Source organism: Chanos chanos, chromosome 1 (assembly GCF_902362185.1).
Source record: "Chanos chanos chromosome 1, fChaCha1.1, whole genome shotgun sequence".
Classification (NCBI taxonomy): Eukaryota; Metazoa; Chordata; class Actinopteri; order Gonorynchiformes; family Chanidae; genus Chanos; species Chanos chanos.
In genome coordinates, this window is record NC_044495.1 from 38,328,606 (window position 1) to 38,340,555 (window position 11,950).

The 11,950-nt window shown below is 42.2% G+C and overlaps 1 protein-coding gene across 1 annotated transcript; it reads left to right on the forward strand.

Annotated features, from left to right (window-relative positions):
- Nucleotides 1-387: 387 nt before the first annotated feature.
- Nucleotides 388-11,950, forward strand: mapk8ip1a (mitogen-activated protein kinase 8 interacting protein 1a). The gene is made up of 12 exons (XM_030784835.1): nucleotides 388-458; nucleotides 1,353-1,464; nucleotides 2,683-3,018; nucleotides 6,348-6,429; nucleotides 6,964-7,902; nucleotides 8,318-8,393; nucleotides 9,131-9,286; nucleotides 9,407-9,524; nucleotides 10,270-10,386; nucleotides 10,910-10,980; nucleotides 11,597-11,695; nucleotides 11,878-11,950. Exons 1-12 carry the CDS (start codon nucleotides 388-390, stop codon nucleotides 11,948-11,950), a joined length of 2,250 nt encoding a protein of 749 aa, XP_030640695.1.

The window sequence follows — 11,950 nt, forward strand, 5'->3', positions numbered from 1 at the left end:
GGACTATGTCTCTCTCTCTCTCTCTCTCTCTCTCTCTCTCTCTCTCTCTCTCTCCCTCTCTCTCTTTTCCCCTCCCTTGTATATTTTTCTTCCTTTCCCACTCACTTCCATGGACTGAAGGAGAGGACATACATACACACACACACACACACACAGACAGGACAGGAATACCCAGGAAGAGATGGAAGGGGCTGTTTCTTTTAGGAAAAGCAGGGCTTCTTCGATCTTCTCCCGTGCTCAGTCTGAGTTGTCGTGCAGCAAATGAGTGTGTGTGTGTGGAAGACCCTGAGGTACGGAGTCAAGTCAAGAGGGAGGGTGCCTTAATTGACCGTCAGCCAGCTGATCCAGGAAGTCTCCATCGCTCCTGGTCTAACCCACGCCCTGCAGATGGTGCTCCGTCTGGCCATGGAGCCCACTGATGATGGAGAGAGCTGGATGGAGGAACAGTGGGAGAAATGGTACAGCTTCTTCACTCACATGGCCTCTTCACCATGGAGACTTTGCCAAGATCTCACTTTGATAGTTTCAGACAAGAAACCTCCTCTAGCAGGGAGTGGGCCAAAGTTTTTTGGAATTAATCCGAAGACAAATTTGATCTGGCGAACTCTGGAGATTTGTGGTTACCAAGGGCTGGTTCGGTTTGTTTGTTAGTTTGTTTTTGTTTGCTTAGTTTTTTTTTTTGTTTGCTTTTGTTTATTTGTTCTTTGAAAGGATTGTTTAGGGTGGTTCAACCATTGTATGGTGTTGTTTTACAATGGTGCAAATGTCAATAGGAATTGCTGACATACGGTTTGTAGAGTTCTAGATTCTTCTGCATGCGTAATGATGTAATTAGCTGGGAGGTCCACTGAGACCCAAACGACATCACTCACTGTAAAGCCAAATTCCATAAAGATATTGCACAAGATACAAACCATTGCATAAGTTAATTCACACAGTCTGTAAGTTCATTCAGAGTCTGCAATATACGAAGAAAACACTGCCCATCGTAAAGTTACCAATTCTTTACCTAATAATGCAATCATGTTGTAAAACCAGAGATTTTTTTGTTATGATTAAAATATTCAACAATCTATATGAAGAAAACCGCACAAAGCGACGGATTTAAACTGTTTCGTTTTTCCTTTATATGTCATTAAGATAAATGTGTTGTGTTATTGTACTAAAACTTGCTTAACAATGCAGACATTTCCAAATGCTTGGTCATTCTACGTACATAGAATTACACAGTTACGCAGTATTTACAATCTAACATGTCTGATGCTGTTGTAGAGATGTGACAGAGAGAGCCTGTATTTTGTGTGTGTGTGTGTGTGTGTGTGTGTGTGTGTGTGTGTGTGTGTTCTACTCAGGCTCACACATGATATTAGCCTGGAGGAGTACGAGGACGATGACCTGTCCGAGGTAACGGAGATCACCGATGAGAATGGGATCAGCCTCAGTCATAGTGACTTGGACATTGAAGTAAGAAGTCAGGTGTTTTCATACACTGTAGTGTACTCTACCGTGAACATTACTGTACCTGTTCAATTAGCTTAGTCTACATGTGCTCATGTTTCTACTCATCACAGCTTTATCTTCTCTTTAAACCCATAAACCAGGCCACTGCCTTCCCAACATCCTCCACTAAACTGGGGCAGTCATTTTCAATGGTCATTGACTTTTTTAAAGACTATATATTTTAATATTCTTTTTTTTTTTTTTTTTAATATTAATATTCTTTTTTTCTTTTTTTTTTGGTAGTTCTCTGACCAAATATAAAGCTTGACATTACAGACAATGGAAGCACATAACCTATTTGCTGTGTTTCACAGCAAATTTCCCTTTTAATACTCAAGATATTTAAATACTCAAGATACTAACCCTACTAGCTCTTATTTGAGCTACTAAGACTACCTGGCGTGTTTTGTGTGTGTGTGCGTGTGCGTGTGTGTGTGTGTGTGTGCATGTGTGCGTGTGCGTGTGTGCGTGTGCATGTGTGTGTGTGTGTGTGTGTGTGTGTGTGTGTGTGCATGATCATGCTTAGACAGTCTGTCAACCTGAAGGCTGAGAATGAGCTGAGAATGGGAGAAGCAGAAGACAGGCAATTGGCTAATGGGGGATGAGACACAATTATCAGCTTAATCGTGGTCTTTAATGCCAAAAGAGCAGAGCAGAGCCAAGTATACTGGCCCTGTCTCATTTCATCAGAGATTTGTTATTTAAATTTATCTCTGATCGTGTACACACTGTTATTTAAATTTATTACCGATAGCGTACAACTTCTGGGCCAGGGGATGAACAACTGTTGTTGTTATTTGCTAATTTGAATCTGCTGGTTTAACTAGGGTATCATCATTTACAGAGGATAGATATTGATGTCTGTAAGATCAAAGCAGTCTGCTTCTTCTTTTTAATCTTTGGAGAAGCCTGAGGTGATGTTCCACAGCTGAGACCATTATTTTTATTTTATTTTATATTTGCCAAAGACCCGTATTGTTTCTGTTACTGAATTAGCCTGCTATACAGGCAGACAGAGAAGCTACAGGATGATGTCACTGCTGAGCCAGGATTGGCCGACCACATCTCTCTCTCTCTCTCTCTCTCTCTCTCTGTCTCTCTCGCTCTCTCACACATAAACACTCTCCCCCTCTACTGCGGCTCCTACTCTCTGCTCACTCAAACATTTCTTCCCTGATCCAGCATCATGTGACACAGCCAGCCAATGGCGTGGTGGAGAGCACTAAGAGGAGGGAGGTGGCTGAGCTGCAGACAGAGATGCTGCACTTGGACCTCATAGATGCAGTGGGTGGAAACCAGGAAGAAGACGAGGAAGAAGAAGAGGAAGAAGAAGAAGAAGAGGAGGGGGCCCTACAGCTTATCGATGCCGTCTCTGAGAACTGGGAGGAGGAAAAGGGAGCTGGTCCAGCTGTCAACCAGCCACCCCCACTGAAGGATTTTAACTCTGTCGCTATGGATACATACCGGCCCAAGAGACCCACCACCTTGAATCTTTTCCCCCAGGTGCCTCGGACTCAGGTGAGTGTACTGTGGGTCTTTGGCAGCTGTCAACTGGGCCTTTCTGTGTAAGAAGCTGGAAGAGGTAGATAAAGATGTGTGTGAGCTGACAGGACAGTTAAGGCTCAGTTCATTGTCATGCATGTTGCATTCTCATTGTTACAGCTGAAATCTCACATAGGATTTACTGAGGCATCACGGCTGAGATCATTGTGTGTTTTGTTGTTGAACACTTCATCTTTCCCATGCCAGCGCATGTTAATTTGGTCTATTTAACGGACATAACAGAGCGTAAGAATCTGTTGTAGAATATGAAGGATGGATGGATGGATGGAAGTGGCAGAATGGTGCTGCTCTGAAATGTGTGGCATTGCTGACGTTTCCACACTCTCGCTGTGTCACTGCCGATGCCTGTGACGTGGTACAGTTGCTTTTCCGCCGGCCCACCCGCTGTGAGTCATTGCTGAGGGCTTCCCATCACCGTGATTTGATCAGACACACACAGGAGAGATTATTACTCCTGACCTGTCGAGGTCACAGAATAGGGTACTGTATTTTCATGTAACAGTAAAATCACCCTGTTCTTATAAATTATATGAAGATGACTAAGAACCAGGAATATAAAATAAAGTACTTGACAGCAGAATTACAAATGAATGAAATCTGAAAGCATGAAAAGTAGTAGACATCATCAGAACAGTACAACTCAGCTGTTAAAAGACAAGTACATACAATGTTTTAAAACACAAAGGCTGATATAAATGAACAAAAAATACTAAAAATATATTGTGTGACAACTGCATATAAAGCTTCTTGTGAAAATGTGATCTGAGCCAAGTATTATTCTGGATATTTTGTAGAAGAGCATGATTTAAATCATTGGCCAATTTAGAGTCTAAATACTCAGAAGAAGAAAATATTTTACCGTCTTGGAATTATGCGAATTTGTGTGCTAATATTTCATGTTTTAGTTAAGTGATGGCATATTAATCCGTGGTTTGTTCCTGCTCCGCTCTGGAGCTGAACTCACACGGCTTTGAAGTAGTGAACAGTGTAAGCACCTCCTCCTGAAGGAGTTGTGTGTGTGGGAACTGCTGTCAGATCTTTGGAATAGGAGCAGAATGATTTAAGTAATTGGCCTGTAGAACAGTATACTGTCTAATCTCTCCAAAAGGCTTTTAGCTCCGACTGACCACTGTGAACATCACACAGCACAGTTTGTATCCTCTATCAGAAGGATCATACATTATTTTTTTGGAGATTACTTACTCACCGAAATCTGACAACAGACATAGTTTTTTTTTAGTTTCACCATATATGTCCTGGTGCATTGCAACACTTCGTGCCCTCATTACTTTTAGTATTTTATTTTAACATTGCCTCCTATTAATTACACTGATTGTCACAAAGAAACTAGTTTCAGTCATTTTTCAGCTCAGAAATATCTGCCCCACACTTACTGTATATATCCAATATGAAACTGCCATGAAAGCAATGTTAACATCAGGCCAGGGTTTATGACGGCCCTAATAGTGCATTGCCCATTGAAGATGAACACAGATTAGCTCTGGTATCATAAAAGCACAAGTGTTTATATAACAGTACCGGTATCACGGTTCTCTGTTGTATGGCTTGTTGCGGCGCGTAAGCTCGCTAAGTCCTAACCGGGTCACCTGGACAGTATTGGCTTGGAGAAGATGGTGGCTGCCTGGCTGTTGTTGCAAGTCTCCGTTCTGTAATCCCCTAATCTTGGGCGTGTCGGCTCTGCTCACGTCTGTCGTTCGGCCCTGGCTCAGCCTAAAGGCTCAAAGGCCGTAATGGGGATTACTTATGGGAATCTCATTCTGTATGGCCTCATACTGAACTGCTCTTGTAAATGGTCATAGTAATCAAGTCTGCCCCCTTCAGGGACACGGGATGATACTCATTGCTTAAACTTCAGATTGGCCAAAATGTCAAATTACTAAAACACTTGGAGCTGCCACCCTAGCCAAGTTAGGTATCTTAAGGAATATGGATCCATACCCACTCTCTCTCTCTCTTTCTCTCTCTCTCTCTTTCCCTGCCGTGGTACTTATCCATACTTCGCACAAATATCTACAGATTTACACATGAATATACACACATTGGCCGAGTCCCCCGCATTTTTCAGTTGCTCTGTTTCCACAGCAACAGGGGGGTGGGTTGATAGTATAAGAGCCAGCTGTGTGAGGGTGGCTGAGCTGTGAGTCAGCAATAAGAGCCGTAAACATTCTCTTAGCTTCCTCTTCCTGGAAGCACTGTTACTCTCAGCCATGTTAACTGAATGAGAATCACCAGGGTGAGGGCTGTATGAAGACACCATCCCACTTCCCCTGCATTCATGACCAAGTGGAAAAGCAGAATTGATTAATAAAAGAAACATTTGGGTCCAGTCATATGGCGGTACGTGGGTAATACAGTTAAGCATGAAGAAGCTTGTAACTGTTAATTGTTTTGATGGGGGGTTTTTTGCATTAAGAAGAATATCTAGAGCTACATTCGCTTTTCAAACAAAAGGAAGGTGAATGGAAATATGCGAGGTGAATTGTATATGCCTTGGTGCAATTAATAACAGAGAGGTATGAATGACAGGAGCGATGACCAATGACAATGACAGCAAAGAGTTGTAACTGATAAACTCATTTGACTCAGTAGGCAACTTGTACTTTAGAAATGTTGTGAAAGCTGCCTGCCTAAGTTAGAGTGTGAAGAGGGAATGAAGGAGGGAGAGGGCGGGGGGGGGGGGGGGGGGGGGGGGGGGTAGAGGGTGGGGGAGAGGAAGAGAGGGAGAGGGGAGAGGGAGAGAGAGATGCTAGTAACATCAACAATGATTGGTAAAATGCACTCGTCCTGCTCCGTACCTTGTAGTGTTAATCTATTGTTAACATTGTTTATGTACCCATAAAGTTTCAAATATGTTTGCTGGAATTAATTCATCATTGAGTAATTTAACGCCTGAAGATGAGATTTACCCTTTTTTTTAACTGCAATATTACCTTAACTATAAGTGAACTGTGCAAAAATGGATGGGCAGCTTTAAGTGTGCACTTAAATAGTTTGATAGCTTCAAATTCTCAAGTATCTAATCAGTTCAGGCCCTTAATTAACAGTCAAAAATTACTAACCGTGTTTGAGGAAGAATTTAATTCACATAAAGTTAAAGGTAACATTCTATGTAAGGGGAAACCATTTCCATTAAATTATTTTACAATGATAGGAACTTATTTATGTCTATTCTTATTTATGTCTTCTCTCATTGTTGTCTCCAGTTGTGTTTGCCTTACTCAACCAAACCTTTTTCCCCTTCTCTATCTGTGACATCGCCACAGGACACAATCAATAACAACTCATTTGGAGAAAAAGGTAGAAGAAAAGAGAAGAAAACACACTCATCCTCACCCCTTATAAAAGGTAAACACATGGCATCGTTCGGTTCACCGTCATGATCCGTCCTGCTTGATTTCCAACATGAGAGAATAGTTACCTTTTCATAATGTGCAAAGGGCCCAAAACACTGCTACTCATTCTTGTGTAATCAGAAGGATTGTATTTCTACACAATGGGTGACCATAATAACGCTATTCATTACGAGCAATGCTAGTCCGTCCATTAAACATACAGCAGCTGTCACTGCTGTTTTCAGCCTTAAATCTCCATATTCATCTCAAGCTTTCTAAAGACATATAGAAATATAGCAGAGTGCCTAATTGTGTCTCAGTGATTTAATATCTGTCAGTAGGCTCTCGACTGTAGAATTCAAGACAATAGGTGAATGTTACTTTCTTTGAAATTTTGTGTGCCATAAATACAAAAAGTCATTTCAGTCTCTTCTATACTTAGTGAAACATAAAAAAAAATGGAATGGATATTTTCTCCATAGTCCTTTCCTTTTAAGATGCTTACCTAATAAATGATCTTGTGTTTGTGCTTGTGTGTGTGTAACAGGGGATCTGACGCCCAAGCTTGAGCAGGCTGAAGGGGACAAAGTACAGAAAGATGTGAGGCCCAGTAGCCCAGTCTCCACCTCCTCCAAGGCTGGAGCCTCTCCCTGCACCCAGGAGCAGGAGAAGCCTACAACTACTTCGCACAACCTCTGCCAAGCACACAACTCCACACACACAGCCATGAGGGAGACCGCCATAGATAGTCGGCTGGGGCCTGTTAGCTTGGAGAAAGCCCATTACCATGCCGTGAACGGCTGCAAGGAGCAGGTGAGGTATTCTGTAGCAGACCAGAAAAACAAGTACAACCATCAAGCGAACGGGGAGGATAACAAGGCGGAACGGGAGGCAACGGACGAAATTCACTTAACGCCCGTGGTAAACGGTGAGAGGGAACGAGCTTTCCTGTCGCAGAGCAGTGACAGCAATCGCATGTCCATCAGCTCAGACACGGAGCTGCCTCCATTGCATTACCACCCGCTCACCGGACGCGCCAACCCTTCCATCAGCGAGGAGGACGAAGTCTACCCCCCCACGCCTCCCTGCAGGACCGTCAGCCTCAGCGAGGGGTGCAACGCTGCAGCTTGGGTCCCTGCTCAAGCAGATTCGGGTGCCCAAGGTTCAGCTGTGAGCACAGATGCCACGGGGCTTTCCTACGATACAGTGAAATATACTCTGGTGGTGGATGAGCATGCGCAGCTGGACCTGGTCAGCCTGAAGCAGTGTTACCAAGGTTACCAGGACAGCGACAGTGATGACAATACCGTCTACGAGTCTGCCATCGAAGATGAGGAAGATGAAGAGGAGCAGGAATCCAGGACAGAGAGCATGAAGAGAGAACCATCTGGCCTGTCAGGAGATTCCACCACTGACACCACATCGGATTTACCTCGCTCTAGAAAGTTCCTTAATGTGTTTGTGAACAGACAACCACGTTTCTCCGGTGAGTTTTAAGCATTTTGTGAGCTGGTATCGACCTTTAGTTCTCGTAAAACAAAAAAAAATTCTAATGCAGCAGTTAAGTAGGGGAATGCTGTTAAAAATATCAGAGTGGAATAAAAGAGGCATGAGTGAGAATGGCTAAAGGCCAAACACACAAAAAAAAAAAAGCCTTGACGTTCAGCTCACACAGTGCTTTCCATTTTAAGCACAGAACTTCCAAGAAGGGCTGCTTGCCGGCATCTCAATAGAAACCCTATAATAGCTGCTTTGTCAATCGCTGACACTAATATGATGAAATCCTGTGGAAACTGTTTACACCAAATGTGACTTTTTTCCTCCCCAGCCTCTGTTCAGTTCTTTTTTTTTAAGAGATGAAAGTGAAAACCTGAAATTTTGTTTGGCTGTTTATCTCTCAGGGGCTGAGTCCTTCGGCCACTTCTCCTGTGTAATAGATGGGGAGGAGAGAGAACAAAGCCACAGAGCAGTTTTCAGGTAGAGTACAGAATTCTGCTTTCACTGAATCACCCAACAAACGTCTGACAAATTAGCACTGAATGATTTACTCCACACCCTAAAATGGCTGCCTTTCCTTACCTTCTTTCCTTTGTGCTATCAAATGTGTGAGATCTGAGTCATATTGGTAGTAATGAAAACCCATTCATACACTGAACAGTGTTCATCTCTGTACTTACAGCATTATTATCAATCAACTCAAACCTGGATGAACATGAAGTTGAATCAAACAAGTGAGGGCACAGGCATCACTTTCATGTACAGATGGCAAATATAATATTTTGAATTTGGTCCTGTGTTTGTATTCATCCCTAAAGTGTAGTGGTAACTGAATACAGAGCATAAGGACCTAGTATTGTACAGGTTTTTCTTTCAAATAGCCACTAAGGCCATGTCATAGCTTTTTGCTATTGTTTTTTGGCTTATTCTTTTTCTTTTTTGCAAATCTGGGATACTGAACCTCTCCTCCAATTGTAATCAATCTGGCAATCAAATGCTCCTCAGGGCTTTGATTTACTGTGTGTTTCGAGTAGGGTGTGGAGCAGAAATCTGCAAACGTACTAGCTAAATGGAAAATTTGTCGATTCATGACCTCAACTGACTGTAAAACGGCAAGTAGGGTAGGGTGGGGTGGAGTGGAGGGGGCAAGAGGCTAATCAGATTAGTCAGCTGTGCAGTAGAACCTAAATGAATGCTGTTTTGTGGTTTGTGTACAGGTTTGTCCCTCGTCATGAGGACGAGCTAGAGCTGGAGGCAGACGACCCGTTGCTGATGGAGGCACAGTCAGAGGACCTGTGGTGTGAGGCCTACAATATGCGGACTGGTGCGCGTGGCATCTTCCCGGCATTTTATGCCGTCAAGGTTGCCAAAGAAATGGCACATGCTGCAGGTATTACGATCACACTCCACCCCGTCAGCCCCACCTGTGTGATGCTAATGTTTTTGTTGTTGTTGTTGTTTTTGTTTTTTGTTTGTTAAATTAATTTTCCTTCTATTTTGCTATCAGAGGAAAAGGGCGAATGGGTGGACACGTTCTGGGTGAAATTCCTCGGCTCTGTTCAAGTGCCATATCACAAAGGGAATGATGTACTGTGCGCAGCTATGCAGAAGGTATGACTCCTCCTGAATAGCTTCATTTTATGACCTTGCATGAAATGTTCTCATTTTAAGACCCTAAATTTAGACTTTCTGTTGCAAATACCAGGTAACTACCTGAGAGATGATGCAGGATGCAGGTTTCTGCATATAATGAAACCTGCAGCGTATTCAAAACTCTGCGATGATTTGACTTTTCAAACATTCAAACTATCCTACAGAATAGTGCAGATTATCACAAGTACTGACACATAACTAATATAAAACAAAGCTATTTCCTTTCCACTTTTGGGTTGAGAATAAAATCGGCCACACTAGCTTGGTGCTAACAGCTTTTCATAGTGACATGGCATCACCATAAGTTCACATTACTTTAACAGATGTTCAATTCATGGCTGATGAACAATCAACTTTAAACTTACTAATTGGTAAAAAATAAATAAATAAATAACGTTCAAAACTGCATACACATGAAATACTCATCGACTACCTGATGTGCGCCTCTACAATCGTAGGAGCGCCTTGTTATTAAACGCTTCACTTTTGAAACGAAGAAATTGTTTGCCTTAGGTTTTAAATTTTAAGAAATTTGGACACGGTCACCTTTCTGAACTGTGATATATATTTTCCAAGTAATATGTTGAAATAAGTTGTTCTGCGTGTAAAAATAGACCAATACTGAAATCAAAATCTGGATTTAATGAGACTGTAAAGCGAAGTGACGTGAGGATTTATTGGGATTATCGTGTCTCGTTTTCAGATTGCCAGAAACAGGAGAACAACAATGCAGTTTAGTCCTCCCTCCGCATGCATCTTGGAGATCAGTCAAAGAGGAGTGAAAATTATAGTTCAAGATGAATGCCAAACCGCTGAAAGGGTATGTTAGTGCCAAACAGGTATTTATGTCGCACACGAAGTACACATCACCACACCTACAGTGTATTTTATATAACAGAGTTCACACTGGGAAGCTGTCAGAGAATTAGATTTTTAAGTGAGATTTGGTAATGTTTGTTATTAAACAATATAATAAGATAGATTAAAAGAGTTCTCATTGAATTTCAACTGAAATTACAACACGTACATGAAGTGACACCATTGTAACGGTAGAGTTGACATTGCCACCATGAGGATTTCACGTTACATTGCAATGACATAACACCTCAGTTGCATAACGAAGTACCAGTCATGAGACAGCGTGTAATCAGCCCTGTGGGTGCGCTCTCTCTACCCCGTGACTACAAAAGTTCACAGAAGCATAGCAGAGGATTTAGGAATCTAACCATGTTCCATAACGACACTGAAAATCCACCCATAGGCTAGAATTATCATTGTGCGCTAGCATCTCTTTTTATGGTCGTTATGTTTCTGAACGTATTCGTTTCTTTTCTTTTTCACAGGGTGATAAATGCTGTCACTTTTTCCAGCTTAAGAACATCTCTTTCTGTGGCTGCCACCCTAAAAACAAAAAGTGAGTAAACCAAGAGTACAAATGCAGGGAACCGCCCACGAAGCAACTGGACACGGTGTCAGATCCATGCAAAATGTAGAGCAGCATCCGACCCAGATCCGTAAAATAGATCTGGCTCGGTGTCTTTTTGCTCCGTGGACCAATGTTGACACATGTCCGCGTTGACTATCTGACGCAAGCAAAGGCCAGAATCAGCCGAGATCCACCACAAATATCATAATATCTGGCCCGGGTCTGTAAATCATGTTTACATCTGGCCCAAATGTGGCACAATATGACTTGTTTTGTTCTGGACTGATATTGGGCCAGCTCTGCCCCAGTCTCCACCATAAACACTCTCACATCTTATCCAGGTCGGATCCTGTTGCCTCAGGCCTCTTATTCTTGTTTTAAAATCTTGGATCTATGCATTAGATGTATGACTGCACTACTGTAAAAGAAAAACTCTGAAATATACCTACACTCACTTTCTTTCTTTCTTGATTTTGATAATCATGACAGTGTCAGACTGAGTCATCTAGAGTATTTCTGTTAAAAATGACATCTTTAGCACAGATTAAGCTGAACATACTTGTTGTGTAGAGATGATATTTCATGTAAGTGTTCGATATTTCAGATACTTTGGGCTCATCACTAAACATCCTGCTTACCAACGATTCGCCTGTCACGTTTTCTTCTCAGAGGAGACCACCAAGCCGCTAGCCGAGTCTGTGGGGTGAGTCTGAGTCTGAGTCTTGAGTCCTCTTACCAGTTATTTTTATATAAGTAAAAATGAGTCACAGCACAGTTTTACACATCAGATGTGCACGAGATATTTGAGACATGACACATTCAGCAAGATTATTATTTTTTTTGGCAATAAAAACAGATTAACCTCTGTTGTTTTGTGGTTAACAGAAAAGCATTTCAGCAGTTCTACAAGGAACACATGGAGTATTCCTGCCCCACAGAAGACATCTTTCTGGAATGA

Excerpts from the sequence above, each read along its gene's own strand:
- mapk8ip1a (XM_030784835.1), top strand. The coding sequence starts at position 388 with ATGGTGCTCCGTCTGGCCATGGAGCCCACTGATGATGGAGAGAGCTGG. Across the intron at positions 3,019-6,347 it reads CCCAGGTGCCTCGGACTCAG|GACACAATCAATAACAACTC; the intron begins GTGAGTGTACTG and ends ACATCGCCACAG. Across the intron at positions 8,394-9,130 it reads AGCCACAGAGCAGTTTTCAG|GTTTGTCCCTCGTCATGAGG; the intron begins GTAGAGTACAGA and ends GTTTGTGTACAG.